The 19,876-nt window shown below is 37.3% G+C and overlaps 1 protein-coding gene across 17 annotated transcripts in view; it reads left to right on the forward strand.

Moving 5' to 3' along the window:
- ARFIP1 (ARF interacting protein 1) overlaps positions 1 to 19,876 on the forward strand; it is a 131,480-nt gene that overhangs the window by 101,365 nt on the left and 10,239 nt on the right. For 16 of the 17 annotated variants that reach the window (XM_072773663.1, XM_072773674.1, XM_072773661.1 and 13 more), the window contains one exon: positions 338 to 512. In XM_072773663.1, coding sequence (XP_072629764.1) covers positions 338 to 512 — 175 coding nt within the window. Of the gene's footprint in view, positions 1 to 337; positions 513 to 1,823; positions 2,047 to 19,876 lie in introns of all 17 variants that reach the window. The other variant, XR_012006152.1, reaches the window with a different exon arrangement.

Here is a 19,876-nt window from a genome sequence, read left to right on the forward strand (position 1 = left end):
TTTTCCATGAAAAATAGATCACTTGATCTTGTTAGCATTAGGTTTTGACATCTGTCTTTTTAAACTGGTTTTTTAAATTTTAGAAATTCTACTTGTCAGAATACTGTACTTTGGGAGGAATAGTTAAGAAGATTAATAGGCAGCTTCCCCCCCACACGCTTATATTAATAGCTCTTTGTATTAAAAAATGCATGATTTTAAAAGTGTAAGGTATAATATATGTATGAGAATTGTCTATCAATGTATAATATAAGACTGTCATATATTTCCAACTCACCTCCTGAACTTACTTCATTCTGTTTTTGTAATGTGCATCACTTAACTCTGTTCTTTCCAGGATTGAGTATGACGCATATCGCACTGATTTGGAAGAACTGAATCTTGGACCACGTGATGCAAACACTCTGCCAAAGATTGAGCAGTCACAGCATCTGTTTCAAGCACATAAGGAAAAATATGATAAAATGCGTAATGATGTTTCTATCAAGTTGAAATTTCTAGAAGAAAATAAGGTAAATTTAGTCTTTACCTTCTGAAATAAATTTTTATGGACTTTAAAATAATGTCACCCCAAAGAGAGCTAAATAGAAAGTTTTTTGTTTCTATTAACTCTCTTTCATTACCATTGCTTAATGGAATTCCAGCTAGAATCAGTGGTTACGTTTTTAGAAGAACAAAAAATATATTTATCTTTCTGTCATAAAAGTCATCATCAACCCTACTGTCGCAGTATTTCACATGTAACAGTTGGCAAAAAATATTGGATGTCCAACTATTGATCTTCAGATTGGAGTTGATATCAAATGCTTTAAAAAATTACATAATTGGGGCACCTGGATGGTTCAGTCAGTGAAGCATTGGACTCTTGATCTCAGGGTCCTAAGTTCAAACCCATACAGGATGTAGAGATTACTTCAAAAAAATTAAATCTAATTATATAAAAAAAATAAGTAAATAAATAATAAAATAAAATAAAAAGTTACATAATGATAGATTCTGTTTTGAATATCTTGAGACCTTTTTATTAATGAAAGGCCACAGATTTCAGGAAGAGAAGAACTTTCTTCTTAGTAACTAATAAATGAGGAATGACTAAAAGGTGCAGCCTAGAGCTGCAGTTAGTATAATCTAGAAGAAATAAGCCAAGAAATCAATTTTCCACATTATTTTTGTATAACATGAGTCCATCCAAGAACTAGAACAGAAAATTGAGAGCTGAGGTGGATCTCCTACAGCAGATACAGCTTCACTTGGAGATGAATCCATATGATAACAGGCTCCTGAGTTTTGGTAAAGGACAGTTTCTTGTCTTTACCTTTTCTTTTTTTAAGATTTATTTATTTGAAAAAAAAAAAAAAAGATTTATTTATTTGAGAGAGAGTGTGCATGCTTGAGGTACCCAAGTGGGGAGGGAGAGGGAGAAAGAGAGAATCTCAAGCAGATTCCCCACTGAGCAGGGAGCCCAAACCAGGGCTCAATCTCATGACTCTGAGATCTTGACCCAAGCTGAAATCAAGATGCCCAACCAACTGAGCTACCCAGGTGCCCTTATGTTAAATATTTTTAACATGACATGCATACTCAGTTTTGTAAGAGAGATTGCAGTCCTTGAAACAGGAAAGCCAATAGTGGGCACAGCATAGAGTAGGTGGAATGGATCAGCCTTGTGGAGATGGGGTCTTTCTACTGCGTATTGTAGTCTTCTTGTGCTTTTCAAGTCACAATAAGTCTTCAAATCTACTTTCTTTAAGTACCCTCTTAAAATTATTCTTCACTTGCTATTGTCTGTTGATATCTTCTTGTTTTCCTTAACATTTTTTTAGAAACTCTTCTGGCTACCATAAAAGCTGCAGAATAACACATTCCTTGGGATCTACCAAGTCCTGCACTATCACTCACTTTTTTTAGCTACAGTGGGTGAAAAGTATTCACCAGAAACCATTACAATGGCAGTAAAGGAAACTTCAGCAGAGTTATCAGACAGATTGCCCAGCATCATTCCAACAAGAACGCAGTGCAGCCTTTCAGCATTCGTTAGCTGAGCACGTAAGATGGCATTCCTTTTAGTCCATTCATATATATCTATGTAGATATATCTCTCTATAGGTATATATGTAGAGAGGGATAGATCAGTTACATGGCTTAGCATTTTAATAGATAGGAATATATCAATACTTATATATAGATGTTTATTTTTAAATATAAAAATATTTTTCAGGGATCCCTGGGTGGCGCAGCGGTTTGGCGCCTGCCTTTGGCCCAGGGCGCGATCCTGGAGACCCGGGATCGAATCCCACGTCGGGCTCCCGGTGCATGGAGCCTGCTTCTCCCTCTGCCTGTGTCTCTGCCTCTCTCTCTCTCTCTCTGTGTGACTATCATCAATAAATAAAAATTTAAAAAAAAAAAAATATTTTTCATATACTCCCCTATAATCACTCTCAGGATAGTGCTAAGTGAGGTATGCTAGCTAGGATTTGAGAGGCTCTATCTAAAGCTAACTTGAAATGAAAGAAAGGAATTCACCTAATTTGGGGATTCAGGTCCTCTACAAATAGAGAAATTGATTTTAGGAAGTCTATAAAATGGTAATGGTGTTCTTTGGGAATCTAATGGTGTTGTGTGCTATTCTCTGGATAGTGATATTATGGGTAATTTTTGTTTTCTACATATTTTTCTATATTTTAAATGATATGTTGTCTTTATAAAAAAAAAAGAGAGAGAGAGAGAGAGAGGGGCACGTAGGTAGCTTAGTTGGTTTAAGTATCTGGCTCTTAATTTCAGCTCAGGTCATGATGTCAGGGTGGTGAGGTGGAGCACCAGTTTGCATTCCGCACTGGGTGTTGAATCTGTTTAAGATTCTCTCTCTCGGGATCCCTGGGTGGCGCAGCGGTTTGGCACCTGCCTTTGGCCCAGGGCGCGATCCCGGACACCCGGGATCGAATCCCACATCGGGTTCCCGGTGCATGGAGCCTGCTTCTCCCCTCTGCCTGTGTCTCTGCCCCTCTCTCTCTCTCTCTCTCTGTGACTATCATAAATAAATAAAAATTTAAAAAAAAAAAAAAAAAAAAAGATTCTCTCTCTCCAGGCTGCCCAGTTGGCTCAGCGGTTTAGCGCCGCCTTCAGCCTAGGGCATGATCCTGGAGACCCGGGATCGAGTCCCACGTCAGACTCCCTGCATGGAGCCTGCATCTCCCTCTGCCTGTGTCTCTGCCTCTCTCTCTCTCTCTCTCTCTCTCTCTCTCTCATGAACAAATAAAATCTTTAAAAAAGAAAAGATTCTCTCTCTCCATCTCCCTCTTCCCCTCCCCACCAAAAGAAAAAAAAGAAGAGAAAATAATTTGGAAAGAATCAGTATCCCAAAGCACTATGCTTATATAGTCCTTGCAAAACTAAATAAAAATAGGAAATTGGGGATCCCTGGATGGCTTAGTGGTTTAGCATCTGCCTTCGGCCCGGGGCGTGGTCTTGGAGTCCCAGGATCTAGTCCCACGTCAGACTCCGTGCGTGGAGCTTCTTCTCCCTCTGCCTGTGTCTCTGCCTCTGTGTGTGTGTGTCTCTCTCTCATGAATAAATAAATAAAATCTTTAAAAAAAAAAAAAAAAGGAAATTTACACAAGGATAAGCAATGGCCATGTGACTGCTACTTGTCCTGCTATAACTACTTTTGAAACTTAGGAAATACCCAGATATAAACATGAATAAGAGAAGGTATTTCTTATTTGTCAGTTACTATGCATTTTACATATTCTCTCACTTAATCCTACAACAATCTTCATACTTTAATTCTTTCAATAAATATTACTGAATACTTTATATACTGGGAATATGTCAGTGAACAAAAAAGAACAAAATCTCTGTCCTTTTGAGGCTTACATCTTTATCCATCAGATACTCTCATCATCCATATTTCACAGATGAGTGAATTCATTTTATATCACCTCATGATCATATCTGCCTGTCCTTTCTGATCTTTTGGACCTCTATCTCCCTGATCTGCCCACTATAAAGTTGCTCCTCATTTATTAGGAAGAGTTGCATGACATACCCAGGCTCTTCCCTTTCATGTGTCCAGGTGAAGTTCCAGATTCTAGGAACCTCAAATCAATATTTGAGCTATAGAAAGTAGACTGAAAAAAAAAAAAAGAAAGAAAGAAAGAAAGAAAATAGACTGAAGAAATGATTTGGAGCCTGTCTACATCTAGTGTCATTACTGCCTAAGTAGCCCTGTGTTGTATCTGAAAAACAGCTATTGTGCTAATGTGAGAAATAGAAAGGAGGTACAGAGGCAGCAGGTAGAAAAGAAATTGTGTACTTTCTCCTCCGCCCTTGCTCTCCCTCATTTATCGCTGTGCTCTGCTCTAGCATTGAGAAGCATAAGCTAATGAATAGGCAAGGTGGACTGTGTCCTTTACAAAAAATTCCAGATTAAGAATGTGAAAAACCTGGGCTCCAAGACCCACTTCTGCCAACTGCTAACTAACTTCATTATCTTGGTTGAATCTCCAATCCTCTGTATTTTTCTCTGGAAAATGAAGATAAATCATGCCTTGTGTTAAGGGAGTGAAAAAGTCCTCTGTAAAGTACTGTTCACCAGTATTTGTAGGATTCTTACTGTATGCTAGTCCCATTGCTAAGTGAAGGGATGAACGAGAAGGAAAATAAAGTTCATGATCTTAGGAAGTTACAAAAGCATGAGATGGGTTTGTTTTCTACAAGTTATCACCTTCACACCTTCCCCTGGTGGCTTTTAAACTTGACCTGTATCCTGCCTACTTTGTCTTTTTTTGCTGATATGAGAAGAAATTGACATTAGAAAAGATGTGGCAGGAGTCACGAACTGTATTTCAGCATATTAATTTGAAATATTAAGTTTATATCATTTGGTACTAGGTAAACAATATTTTCTTAGTAGTAAGTAAGAATAATGAATTGACCAGAAGAGAAATTTTCAAGATCCATAGATGAGATAGGTCTTAAGCCTAGCCATGAAAGATCAGGAAGACAGGCCTGAAGGAAGTGGGAGGAGAACCTGCTTGGCAAGGGCAGTGGCCCGCATGTAAGAATAGAGGAATATTGATGTTTAGTAGAGAAGTAGACTATTGTAATGGGACATAACCTTGACATGTTTTAAAGGAAGAATCAGAAAGATAATTGGAAGCCATATTGTATTGAGCCTTGATCACATAAAGATTGAATTGTGGCCTCAAAAAGGATGCGTGCTGAGCAATAAGGGACCAGCCAGGTTATCTCTATAAAGTTTCAGTGTCTGTCAGATGACTCTTGCTTGATCTAGTTGGCATTAAAGAATTTGTAAAGTTAGGAGTAACGGGGAGAAAGTATGATTCAAAAATATTCTTCAGGTACTATAGATTAAAGGCAGAAAGAAAAGAGAAGCACGCAGAGCAGTAGGAATCTTTTATAGGTGAATGTAATGATGAAGAGCCTGACCCAGGGTTGTTGCAGTAGCAGCAGAAAGGAAAGAACCAGTGATTTCAAGACTGCGTGCCAGGGGTTGGAAATCAACAGAGGAAGCTAGTTTGGCCCGAAGTTTGTAATGGTTGAGGGATTGGTATTTGTTCCATTTACCCCAGTGTTTAGTTTGAGACGATGTCAAAATATTCACATGGAACACTTGGTAGGAAGTTAATGATGTGAGTTTGGAGTTTGGATGCACAGGGTCAAGGCTTCAGAGATAAAGCTTGGAAGTCATTGCCTTTGAGAGTAAAATTGTTGTCACATCTTCTTTTGACCTTTCTTACTATAAATTTTTTTTTTAATTTGCCTTTAGAGGCACCTAGGTAGCTCAGTGGTTGAGCATCTGCCTTTGGCTCAGGTTGTGATCCCAGGATCATGGAATTGAGTCCCACATGTGCTCCCCACAGGGAGCCTGCTTCTCCCTCTGCCAATGTCTCTGCCTCTCTCTGTATGTCTCTCATGAATAATAAATAAAATAAAATGTTTAAATAAATAAAATTTGCCTTTATTCTCAAGGATTTATGTTTTTAGAAGGTCTAAAGGTAGTCTTTGTTCTCTTTTTTTTCCTTTAAGATGTTATTTATTTATTCATGAGAGATACAGAGAGAGAGGCAGAGACATAGGCAGAGGGAGAAGCAGGCTCCATGCAGAGAGCCTTATGCGGAACTCGATCCCAGGACCCCAGGATCACGCCCTGAGCCAAAAGCAGACACTCAACCGCTGAGCCGCCAGGCATCCCGGTAGTCTTTGTTTTCAGCTTTCCACAGTTGTCATTAACCTAAGTTTTAATTTGAACTCTGTAATCAGAGGTGTCTAAAATAAAATCTTTAAAGAGGGACACCCAGGTGGCTCAGCAGTTGAGCATCTGCCTTCGGCTCAGGGCGTGATCCCGTGATCCTGGGATCAAGTCCCACATCGGGCTCCCTGCATGGAGCCTGCTTCTCCCTCTGCCTATGTCTCTGCCTCTCTCTCTTTCTCTGTGTCTCTCATGAATAAATAAATAAAACCTTTAAAAAAATAAACACTTTAAAGAGAGAATATTAATCTCTGTTATTTTAAGGAATCAATAGCTGTAATTTGGGTGAAGACTAAAATTTATGAGAAAACTTTTTTTTTATTGTTGAGCTACTCTTACCCTTTTATTTTTATGTTTTTTAAAGATATTATTAATTTATTCATGAGACAGACACAGAGAAAGAGAGAGGCAGAGACATAGGCAGAGGGAGAGGCAGGTTCCATGCAGGGAGCCTGATATGGGACTCGATCCCAGGACCTCGGGATCATGTCCTAAGCCAAAGGCAGACGCTCAACCACTGAGTCACCCAGATGTCCCACACTTTTATTGTTTAATAGCTCTAACAAAGGGAGGAAAAAGCAAGCTTTTAGGCCTAGAAACTGTGTCATCCCTGTTTGCTTTCTTGACAGTGTGAAATGCCTCAAATCCTGTTTTTTTCTTTTGTTAAACTACAACTGAATTCGTACCTTTATATCTCTTATACGTAGTTGTCAGATAATCTCCTTAGCACTTCAATTTTAACAAAATATAATATACTTTCCCTATTTCTTAAATTATGTATATTAAATTTTTTAAAACATAAGTTATTTGAAACATTATTGAGTGTGCTGTTTTGTAATTTGACAATTTCCTAAATGCTACTCCTTTTTTTAAAAACTGTTTTTGCAGTTTTAGGGGGAAGGAGACTTTCTCTGGGTTCTTATTTCATGGCTTTTGGAGTGTCTTTCCATAGCAACACTTCTCTTCTAAAATGAGAGGTCAGATAATCAAACAACTAAAATGGTACATAAAGTAAAGGCAAATAATCACTGAGTAAAGGTCTAAGAACCATTCCTGTGACGGGACTGTTGTAATAAATTTTTGTAGCCAAACATGGTGAGAATGTTTTGTTTCATTCTTACAACTTAAAAAGAAAAATCTTTTTTGAGATGGATTGAAAGGTCGAGTCTTAGCTATATTTTAGAATATTGAATGTTACATTTCCTTAGTCTAGCCTTCCTTCTTTCTGGCAAAATAGAGGAAATAGGTATGTGAAATACACACATTCCTATGTTTGTATTTGCATTTATGCTGAGTGATAGGTGCATGTATCTCTTGTCCTTTACTCTTAATGGAGAAAATTGAACTCTTCTGTTATGTAAAATCCGTACTTTCCATCCACCCACTCCTAAAATATATTGTTTACCTTTAACCTAAACAACTCTTATTAATCTCTGATATTCTCTTTCTTGTTTTACCAAACAATTGAGTTGCATCGCAGTAAGGACAAAGTTAATTAGGCTCTTCTAATGTTTCTTTTTTCATCATTATTTCTCCTTTTCCAGATCTTTGAGTAATGTAACATGAGTTATTTTGTGACTTAAGGCAGTTTATTTGCCTTTTATTGTTCCTTTCATGGTTCAAAACAAAATAAAGACTACTTTAGTGAGGAGAAGAAAATAGACATTTCTAATGTTTTGTAGACTTTGTGAGAAAGGTACCTCCTTTTACAGCCCTCATGATGCCTAGCAATGGTGTTAAATATATAGTAGCTATTTTAGCAAATGTGTGTTTGCATTTTTTCCCAGAATTAGAGGTACACTGCAGGGAAGAGAAAGAGATGGAAGGAAATAGAGTCAGCCACAACAGAATAGAAGGGCAAATCCTGGTTACTTCATTCTTTGCTTTCATGAGGGCAAAGCATACTGTCACAGAAATGCTACTGCTGTCCGCAGTGTATACTGTTGCATGGAAAGAGGAAGCAAAATATAAGAGAAAAAATATGCACATCAGTGTGAGGAATTGATGTTTACTTTTTAAAAACAGCTTTTTATATGGCTTAGAATCACATAAAACATGAAAAAAGTAATTTAAGATTAATATTTCCTTTAAGATAGCTATAATTTAACTTGGGAGTGGTAAATCTCTTTTCAGGGCTACCAATGTATTGAGGGGGAAATCATGAATGTATCAAAAGATTCAACAACAACAACAAAAAAAAGATTCAACAAAGCAGCTTAGGATATAAATAAAAAGTGTGAATCTTATTAATTTTATTATATTCTTATTTTAAGAAAGATGAAATATACTCTTACTTTAAGGTGATGTCACCTAATTGGCTATAACCATTAAATGCAGAGTTTTATCCTTTGTTATAGTTCAGTGACTTAAGGATGGCAGTGGAAACAAAAAGATGAGCAGACTTGGGATGTATCCTGAACACATATTTGATTAATATAGTTGGAATCTATACTGGACACCTATTTGATTAATATACTTCATTTGAATACCTTTTTAAACAACCATAGTCCTTCTGACTCTTAGGTTGATGAAAAGATTTTTGTTTTTACTCAACACCATGTTTCATATCTAATCATACTATAATAATCTTCCTGTATATTAGGACTTCTCTTCTAATATAATTAGTACATTATTTTTTCTAATATGTTATAAACTTATTTCATATGTATCTTATAATGAATTTAACTTTTCAGAGAAAAATCCATGAACTAAAATCAGAAGCAGGAGAAAGAGGGAATACACAGAGAATAAAACACCAAAAACAAAGTAAACATACTTATGTAATATGAGCCAGCTATATATGTAGTTGTGATGATTCAGTGTCTATGCAAATACACACTGTAATTGGAAATACTTGAAACCTAGTATGTTTTTGTAAAAATAGTCTATAAATGTTTGCAAAAACTTGGAAGGCAAAGATATTCTTTGTTTGCTAAAACTTCTCTTTGAGAGGAAAAGAAGTAAACCTCTGAATTTTAAAAATGGACATTTCTTGCCAAATTTTAAGAAGCATGTTAATTATTACTTAATATGTACAAGCCCACACATTCCTGAAATCTTTTTCTCTATTGCCAAAGAAAAAACCCATAACTTCTTACTCTTGATCCTTTTTAAATATTCATGCTAATGACTTATTGTCATCTTTATTTCTGTAACTGGAGATACAACAGTTCTCTTGGTATTTGCTCCTAGGTCAAGTGAAATTAAGTTTCACAGGAAAAAGAACCCTACTGGTTCTAAATAAAAAATAAACATTTATGGACTGAAATGTGTAAGTATGTATAATAAGCAACCTTAACACTATGCCAAATATGATTACCTACATTTAGATTTTTCTCTTACTCATGCACCTTTACTTCCAGATGTCATTCCTGAGTTTATTTCATCATATAATTTCATGTTATTGTTCTTTTTTTCATTCATTTAAAACTTTTATCAGATATATACATGTGCCAGGAAGTGTTCTGGATATTGGTGATACCCAGTGAGCAAAAGCAAAAACAAATTCTACCCTCAAAGAGCTTATAGCCTGGGCAGCCCTGGTGGCTCAGTGGGTTTGGCGCCATCTTCAGTCCAGGGCGTGATCCCGGGGACTTGGGATTGAGTCCCACATCGGGCTCCCTGCATGGAGCCTGCTTCTCCCTCTGCCTGTGTCTCTGCATCTCTCTCTCTCTCTGTGTCTCAATGAATAAATAAATAAAATGTTTTTTAAAAAAAATTTTTTCAAAGAGCTTGTAGCCTAATAGAAATAACAATATTGATCAAACCACACCAAAACATATACGTAAAATTTTAGCTCTGACGAGTGCTCTCAAGGAGAGGTACCTGGTTCGTTAGGAGTGGTCCTGGCAGACTTCCAGGAGAAAGTGATGTTGAGCATTAACTAAGTAAAGTGAGAAGCAAAGAGTATTCCAAGTAGAAGAAACAGCATGTGTAACAGCCCTGTGACAGAAGAGGGTGTGGTATATTCAAAGAATAAATAAGACTAGAATCAGTGCGACTGAGCACAGAGAGAACACTGAGAGGGAAGTATTTATTTTAGTATCAGTAGGGACCCATTGAAAGAATTCTTGGCAAATGATAAGTCTAAAATATGGCACAATAGATCTTAGAACCTAAGAGTGAATATAGTAGTTTAGACAAGAAATGATGAGAGCTTGTTCAGCGTGGTGGTAATGAAAGTGGAGTGAACTGAAAGTGTCAAGAAATACTTACAAGGTAAAACAGAATACATATAAAATACTAAGAGCAGATAGATGTATAATTGGCATTCCTTTATTCATCAAATATCATTGGTTGCTATTTATGTGCCAGACTTAAAGAGTAGAAATATAGGGGTCTTTGCCATTATAGAGCTTATGGTCAAGTAAGAGAAATAGGCATTAACCAAATAATTACATAAATACAAACTATGTAAGTGTTGTAAAGGGGAAATAGAGGAGTCATGTGAGAATACAAAGAGGACTTGACTTGGTGTAGCATATTGTGGAAGGCTAGAGAAAGTGACATTGGGGCTAAGCTTCAGAAGGATGTAAAGGAGGGACGCCTGGGTGGCTCAGGAGTTGAGCGTCTGCCTTCGGCTCAGGGCCTGATCCTGGAGTCCCGGGATCGAGTCCCACATCAGGCTCCTTGCATGGAGCCTGCTTCTCCCTCTGCCTGTGTCTCTGCCTCTCTGTCTCTGTGTCTCTCATGAATAAATAAATAAAATCTAAAAAAAAAAAAAAGGATGTAAAGGAGCTGACTAAAGGTATGTAGAGGAAGCGGATTTTCAGTGGAAGGAATAGAATATGCAAAAGCCAACTGAAGGTCAGCAAGGTCAGTGAGGCCAGAGCATAATGGGGATGGTGGCAGAACAGCTCTAGTAGATGAAGCTGGACAGGTAGGTAGGGCCTATACAAGGAAGAAGTGGCATGTATAGAAGGTTATTCGGTATAGCACCACTTACTATCAAAAGATGAGGAACAACCCAACACCTCATCATTACAGGACTAGTTGAATAAACTGTGGTTCATTTATAGAATGGGTTACTTTGCAACTGCTAAAAAAAGAATAGGGATGCTCTTGGTAGAATGATCCTCAGGATATACTGTTAATTGAAAAGAGCTAGGTGCAAAGTAGTCTATGGTACAATAGCTTTTGTGTGAGAAAGGAAGGAAATAAGAATGTACAGTCTTTAGCATAAAGATTTGTGCTTAATAAGAAAACCTGGAAGAATTAACTAAATTAATTAAAATCTGTTACCTATAAGGGGCTGAGTGGTAAGAGACAGGAGTGAAAGTGAGATTTCTCATTATATACTTTCTATATCCTTTCAGTTTTGATCCTACTTATTGAAATGATAAGATTTAACTTTTAAAAGAAAGGAAAATAAGAACAGCTAGAAAATGTTTGTTTTTTAAGTAGTATATACACCTTATCTTTTTCCAAAATGAGACTCAACTAGATTTCTATTTTTCAGACATGGTCTAATATATATATATTTATATAGCCTATAATTTTAGCTTAAAATCAAATGATCAATTTTGTATTAGAGAGAATAGAAAAACGGGTAACTTGCCAGGATAGGAGTTCCTACTTTACCTTATATGACAGATTAAAAAAGGTGTATATAGTACTTCTTATTTATATCAGAAAATATTTTCATGTACAGTACCATGTGCTGTTACTGGTTTGGCTTCCAGATCCCTTTAAAAATTTTGCTAGATCCACACAAAGGAAGAAAAAAATTGTGGTTTGCATTGCCTCCTTTCTTTAGAAAAGAGGCAGAAGGGATCCCTGGGTGGCTCAGCGGTTTGGCGCCTGCCTTTGGCCCAGGGCATGATCCTGGAGTCCCAGGATCTGGTCCCACGTCGGGCTCCGGGCATGGAGCCTGCTTCTCCCTCTGCCTGTGTCTCTGCCTCTCTCTCTCTCTCTGTGTCTATCATGAATAAATAAATAAATCTTAAAAAAAAAAAAAAAAGAAAAGAGGCAGAAGTTAACTATCTTTATATAAACCGTGCAACCAAAAAGAATTGTGAGTTGTGGGTTGCTTTTGATTAGCATCATCTAAAGCATACCTATCCAGAATCAGTCTGAAATTTGTAATCATCAACTGGTGAATGCAAGAGAAAAAGCACACCTAGTCTCTCTGTCATGTAGTCTCTCTGTCAGTTGTGCTGAGATTTTCCAGCATCCAGTTTTTGTGAAGAAAGTATTCTGTACACAAAACTTAAAAGCCTTCCAGAAGGGATAGCTTTATAATCATGAACTGCTGTTTTTATTTAATTTGGTTCTCTCTCTTTGGCAATTATAAGATATTTATGTTTTCAGACCCTTTTGGTCAGAAATGATCAGTTCATTTGGAGGACAGAGTTTGTGTTTCATTTTTCTTCTGTGTGTGTTAGAAGGGAGTGGATTGTTCGGTCAATTTAAGATTCAAACAGATCAGAAGTAATCTGCACTGGTTTTGGTGGCAGTGGCATTTCTGTACTTTTTTTTAGTTCTCAGTAGTTAAGAGTCTCTTTGATTTACTTAAAAATAAACCTTTAATTGGTGTTTCTGAGTAAAATTGCAGAAGACACTAGCAGTATTTAAGAATTTGATTTTGCATTGTTCTTTTTAACCTTTACTTTAAGTCCTCTTAATAATGACTCAACACTTTGGTTTTGACCATATTCCTTCCATGATTCATTTGCTTTGTTAGATTAAAAAAATCATTTGATAACTAGGTTTTTTCCTTTAAACATCACACTTTTTTTTTTCTTAAGAGAGTGAACAGGGGGTGGGGTGTGAGGAGAGGGAGAGACTCAAGCAGCACCCTGAGATCATGATCTGAGCCTAAATCAAGAGTTTGCCACTTAACTGAGCCACCCAGGCGCCCCTAGATTTATTCCTTATTCCTCTTATACTTCAAAACATTCTGGCTTTCTTCTATCTATTTCTTCCTTTAAATTTTCAAAAAATGCACTTTTCAAAAATTATTCAGTAAGTTAAAAAACTTACTGTTTTGGGCTTGTTTTGTGCTATTATAATGCCTAATCCTAAAGAAATACTGTGTAAGGGTTGTGACAGACTTCTTGCTAATAAGCAGTATACAGTCTAATGGATGATATTTAGTAAAATCTGTTATATACAAAATGCTGAGTTCAACATGAGAAAAAAGAAAGAATTTGAAGAAGAACATTAGTGTGTAGTGTGGATTCTTGGAAGTACCTGCTAGGCCAGGTGGCATGACTTGAACAGAATGAGTAATGTGAGCATTGGTGGGAAAGAACAGGGGAAAAAAATCTTTTTTTTTTTTTTAAGATTTTATTTATTTATTCATGAGAGACACAGAGAGAGAGAGGCAGAGACATAGGGAGAGAGAGAAGCAGGCTCCCCACAGGGAGCCCGATGTAGGACTCGATCCCAGGATCACGACCTGAGCTAAAGGCACACACTCACCGCTGAGCCACCCAGTTGTCCCAGAAAAAAAAATTCTTGAAGAAACCCAGGAACATAGGGGTACCTGGATGGCTCAGTTGGTTGAGCTCCTGACTTTTGATTTAGGCTCAGGCCATGATCTAGAGTTGTGGGATCCAGCTCTGCCTCCAGCTTCACACTTAGCAGGGAAGCTGCTTGAGATTCTCTACCCACACCTTCTCCCCGCCCCTCCACTGTGCACTCACTCACACCTCACTCAAATAAATAAATCTTTAAAAAAGGAAAGAAACCCTGGAATGTATGTTTAAGTTATCTGTAAAGTTTTATTAAATGTTCTGTTCTTTTAAAAGTGTAGTATAACTGTGTATGGATTTTTTTTAAAAGAAAAATAATGGTTCTATCATAACAAATTTTGATAAAGCTTTTCTATTAAAGTTTATAATCAGTTCTTAGGTACACAGAACCAGAATTTTTTTTAAGTTGTATAAGAGATTGAATTCTTAATCTTAAAGAAAAAAGTTAGTTTTCCAAGGTACAATACAAAAACCATACTTTGACAGAAAACTATTTTATCAATGTAAAGATGAGTGTGAACAGGGCATTGGTATAACTGTAGGTTTTTGTTGCCTGGTGTCCAAAGGCCAGTGAAAACAGAGTTACCTAATAGATGAAAAGAAATATTCAGTTCCTTAACTACTCTTCTGCACCAAAATTAATTTTTTATTTTATTTCTTTAAAGATTTTACATATTTATTTGAGAAAGAGCATGAGGGGAAGGGGCAAAAGGAGGAGGAGAAAGAGTCTTAAGCAGACTCTACACTGAGCACAGACTCGACTCGGCTTGATCTCAGGACCCTGAGATCACAACCTGAGCCAAAACTAAGAGTCAGAACACTTAACTCACTGTACTACCTGGGTATCCCTGTACCTAAATAAATTTTTATCTAGGAGCTCAAATGTTATCTTGAATGATTTATGGTACATAATATGACCCCTAGCAACTTGAAAGTTTATTTCTTCCCCTTTGTGTATTACCCTCCTACCCAGAGCTTTCTCCAGTAAAGCACATACCTAGCATACTGTGCTATGAATGTATATTAGTCTGGTTTTTTTCCCTAGAGGTTAGCTCTATGGATACGTATCTGTAGAACATTCCCTTTCTCCAGTAAGTAAATTGGCGGACACTGATCTTTGAGTAATCTGTATATAGAGGAAGAAAACCTGTGCATTGAACATTTTACTGAACTATTAGATAAAGAATTGTAGGACCTTAGCACAGGTCTGAAACCTATCATCCCTAGAGCTTGTGTTTCATCAGTTATCTGCTTTTCAAAACAGGACTGCCCTTTTTTCCCTCTCAGAACCTTTTTTTTTTAACCTGCTTGTCCATGATTTATTGAAACCTATCCCAATGAGTCAGAAAAATAAAATCTGTTCTTCCACCTCCACTTGTAGTTCGTATTTGTCTTTCCTTCTCTTGCTCCCTTCCCAATGCCCACACCCATATTTTTGATAGTGCCTTTTTCTCAGCTGATAATTGCTTTGACATGACAGGCATTTCCAAAGCTATTACAAAGTAATAAAATTATACTTCACAAACCTAATAAAAAGCCAAGACAGATACACTTTTCTGTTTGTTATTTTTCTGGTTTCTTACTGAAAAAAAAATCAATGATGGGCAGAGAAAGTATATAATTATACATTTTTAAATAATTGGGGGTAAAGAAAGGAGTTAATTCTTTACCTGTTAGTGGTTGGAGACTTCTTACTAAAGGATGATTTTAAGGGCATCTGACTGGCTCAGTTGGTGGAGCATGTGACTATTGATCTTGGGGTTATAAGTTCAAGCCCCACATTGGGTGTAAAGATTACTTAAAAGTAAAATATTTTTTAAAAAGAATGATTTTGCTTCAGTTTTTCCTCACATGTTTAAGCCAAGCTACTACCCCAATATTGTTCACTTAATATAAACCCTTATTTTATAGAATTATTGGGAGAGCCAATAATTGCTTTGAAGAAACTTATTATAAATATATTAAAACTAGTAACTTTTATTTGAACTAGAAATTGCCTCTTTTTTAATCACTTCAGTGTCTCTGATAAAAACGTGTGTAAGTAATCTGGGGCACCTCCATGGCTCAGTTGGTTGAGCATCTGACTCTCTTTTTTTTTTTTTTTTAAGATTTTATTTATTTATTCATGATAGTCACACAGAGAGAGAGAGAGGCAGAGACATAGGCAGAGGGAGAAGCAGGCTCCATGCAGGGAGCCCGATGTGGGATTCGATCCCGGGTCTCCAGGATCGCGCTCTGGGCCAAAGGCAGACGCCAAACCGCTGCGCCACCCAGGGATCCCGAGCATCTGACTCTTTTGGCTCAGGTCATTTGGCTCAGGTCATTGGTCATTTGGCTCAGGTCATGACCTCAGGGTCCTGGGATTGAGCCCAAGTCAGGCACTGTGCTCAGCGGGAAGTCTGCTAGAGATCCTCCCTCTCCCTCTGCCCCTACCCTGCTAAAATAAATAAATAAATATTTTTTTTAAAAGAAAGTATGTAATTAATCTAAATTTGATTTGGAAGAAAAGTTCATTTGATAGAAATAAAGTGCCTTTTATGGTTTTGATGCCTATGAAGTAATACTTTAAATTTTTCAGTCAGTAAACCTTGTAAATGGTATTATCTTCTATTGATATATGCTGTGTAGGCAGGAGAAAAGTTTTCAGTGTAATCCCCTGGCATAAGCTCTCAGTCCTGCTTTTAAATTTCTCTTACCCAGTTTCTATTTAAAACCTCAGCTTGAAAAAAAAAAAAAAAAAAAAAAAAAACCTCAGCTTGTCTCTGCCTTAATAGTCAGTGTTGAAGTTTGTTTTGCCCTTTAACAATTAAAGTATTGTATGGCATATTTTAGGTCATTCACCAGATGTTGCTGTAGTGGTTTTGCTTATGTCTGAACTGGGTTGCTCATTGTTTGGCAGATCTTTATGAAAGTTCTTTGTAATTGAGTTCACAATGATTTAGTGTATTTCTAAATTGCTGTAATTGTTTCTGATGTTAGGTTTTGAAAATTTGTCAAATTTGTCATCATCCCATTTCTGCCTGGAGTTGTTATCTCTATCTTCTTTTGCTCCTTTTTTAAATCTCTGCTTTTCTGTTGTGTTTCACTTATCCTTATAACCACTATAAATCTTTTCTAAGTTAGGACATACGTAAATAGTTCAATATAGATTTTTTTACTGGCTCTAAGTATGGAAAGAATGTTTCAAAGTTTAATATTGGATTATTTTTAAAAGAATTAACTTTTATTTCTCTTATCTGCTCCAACCGTTGTGTTAGATCCTTGTCCCAAGGATATTTAAATGTAACATTAGAGCCAACAACAAAATTAGGAAGGTGGCTGAAGCACATCTTCTGTACATTTCTACCCTTCCAGTGTTCCTCCATACCTTTTTTCTGTTTGTTTCAAACTTCATTTAAAAGCTTTCCAAAATGTGTATTGTCTTATGAATAAAGAGGTTAGAAAAGGTGAGGTGAAAGAACGTGGACCTGTCTTGGGATAAGACATTCCACATCCCAGCCCATCTGCTTCCTATCTAACCTTAGGCAAGTAACTTTCTGAGTATTTTATTAACCGCAACACAGAAAGAACAGAAGCCCTGCAAAGAAGATATAAGGGTAACATATTCTCTGTCACATAGAAAGTGCTTCCTAGGGCTCCTGGGTGGCTCAGTCCATTAAAACCTCTGCCTTAGGTTCAGGTCATGATTTCAGTGGAGAGAGCCTGCTTATCCATCTTCCTCTGCACCCCCCTCCTTCGTGCTTTCTCTCTCTCAAATAAATAAATAAAATCTTAAAAAAAAAAAGTGCTTCATAAAAATGAGTGTCACCTACCATATCAAAGAATAATCTACCAAAAATGTTTGGCTGTTTTTTTTATTTTTTTTTTTTATTTTTTTTTAAGATTTTATTTTACTTACTCATGAGAGATACAGAGCGAGCGATAGAAAGGCAGAGGGAGAAGCAGGCTCCACACAGGGAACCCGACGGGGACTCCATCCCGGGTCTCCAGGATCAGGCCCTGGACTGCAGGTGGCACTAAACCACTGCGCCACTGGGGCTGCCCGGCTGGTTTTTTTTTAATTCCGTGTGTGCTTATTATCATTTCTCATTATCTGATTGTATAAATATAAACAAATGGAAGTTGAAAAAGTATAATTTCCTCAAACATTTTTGGCTTTTTTCACCGTCTTCTAAAAGTACAGTCTGACCATTCCCCCACCTTACTTTTTTCATCTCTCTTCCTAAGCCAATTTTGTTTGAGAAACCAGAATCTTTCCTAGATTGACCTTCACAAGGCCAAGTAATCTAGTAAAGTGAACCCGATAAATAAGCCAAGTGACTTAAACTAACACTTTTAAGTCTCATTAAAACTACTTCTCTATAGTGACAACAGCAGAGTCATTACCAAGATTACAAAATTAGTTATCTTTAAAATTGGATTTGCGGGAACCCCGGGTGGCGCAGCGGCTTGGCGCCTGCCTTTGGCCCAGGGCGCGATCCTGGAGACCCAGAATCGAATCCCATGTCTGGCTCCCGGTGCATGGAGCCTGCTTCTCCCTCTGCCTGTGTCTCTGCCTCTCTCTCTCTCTCTCTGTGTGACTGTCATAAATAAATAAAAATAAAAAAAAAAAAAAAAAAGAAATCGGATTTGCAAAAAATAAAAATAAAATTGGATTTGCAACTGTTTTTCTAATGTTACTTAATTGTTCTTAAACATCCTAATGGCTAGGGATGCCTGGATGGCTCAGGGGAGTCCTGGGTAGCTCAGTGGTTGAGTGTGTGCCTTTGGCTCAGTCCATGATCCCAGAGTCCTGGGATTGATCCCCGCATCGGGCTCCCTGCTCAGTGGGTAGTCTGCTTCTCTCTATATCCCTCCCCCCTGCTCGTGTTCTCTGTCTCTCACAAATTAAAAAAAAAAAAAAAAAAAAAAAAAAGATCTTAAAATAAGGTTATCTATTTTGGCATAAAAAGGCTTCTGAGATTAAAATAACTAAATTGTATACTTTATTTCCATAATTATAATTGAAAAGCTGTGAATCCCCAAAGGCTCTCTCTATACCAGAAGAAATATATACTCTGAAGTGTGTATATACTTTTAAAGGCTTACACATCAACCTTCTCACAATTACTGTAAGAATGTTTTTGTGAAAATGGGTATTGTGTCATTTTGCTGTGAAAACTAAAATTCAGTCTTAAAAAGCACCCCCTTTCCTTGATTTCCCATGGGTTAAATTTGATCAGGGTTGGGGAACATTTAGCATACAGGTAGTGCACTGAGCTTGAGGCTTTGTTAGTGGGCTACCAACCTACCTTAGCTACAAGAAGATGTGTGTCTCTGTGTTGGGTTTGTCAGCTACCTCAAGGGGGTGAAAAACTACTCTTCAGTTGACATATGTGACATTTGTGTTGACATTTGTAGGGTTAGCTAAAAGTGGTGTGATGCTTTTCCCACTTGTTTTCTGGCTATAACTTTTAGACTGTTGTAACAGAATCAGAGTTGTGTTCCCCCTCTCGTCCTTTCATTCTGAAACATTGGGGATTGAAATGCAGGTCAAAAATTCTTATGACCCAGGGGCGCCTGGGTGGCTCAGTCAATTGGGTGTCTGCCTTCAGCTCAGGTCATGATCCCGGGGTCCTGGGATTGAGTCTCACATTGAGCTCCCTGCATGGAGTCTGCTTCTCCCTCTGCCTATGTCTCTGCCTTTCTCTGTGTGTGTCTGTCATGAATAAATAAATAAAAATCTTTAATAAAAATAAATAAATAAAAATAAAAATACAGAAACCCCCTAGTTGCTCTGTAATTCCAGGAGCCAAGGATCATCCAGAATTTAAAAAATAAAAAACAAGAAAGGCTAACTCATGCTTAGCAGGACCAAGTGGAAAATTACTTTGTGACCTAGGTATGTTACTAGTGCAAAAGCCTTAAAAACAAAACAAAAACAAAAACAAAAAAACCTATAGGGGCACTTGGATAGCTCAGTCAGTTATGCATCTGCCTTCAACTTAGGTCATAATTCCTGGGTCCTGGGATCAAGTCCTGCATCAGCCTCCCTGCTCCATGGGGAACCTGCTTCTCCCTCTTCCTCTGCCTGCACTCCCCCTGCTTGTGTATGCTTGCTCTCTCTCTCTCTCTCTCTCTCTCTCTCTCA

The sequence above is a fragment of the Canis lupus genome, chromosome 13, assembly GCF_048164855.1.
Source record: "Canis lupus baileyi chromosome 13, mCanLup2.hap1, whole genome shotgun sequence".
Lineage (NCBI taxonomy): Eukaryota > Metazoa > Chordata > Mammalia > Carnivora > Canidae > Canis > Canis lupus.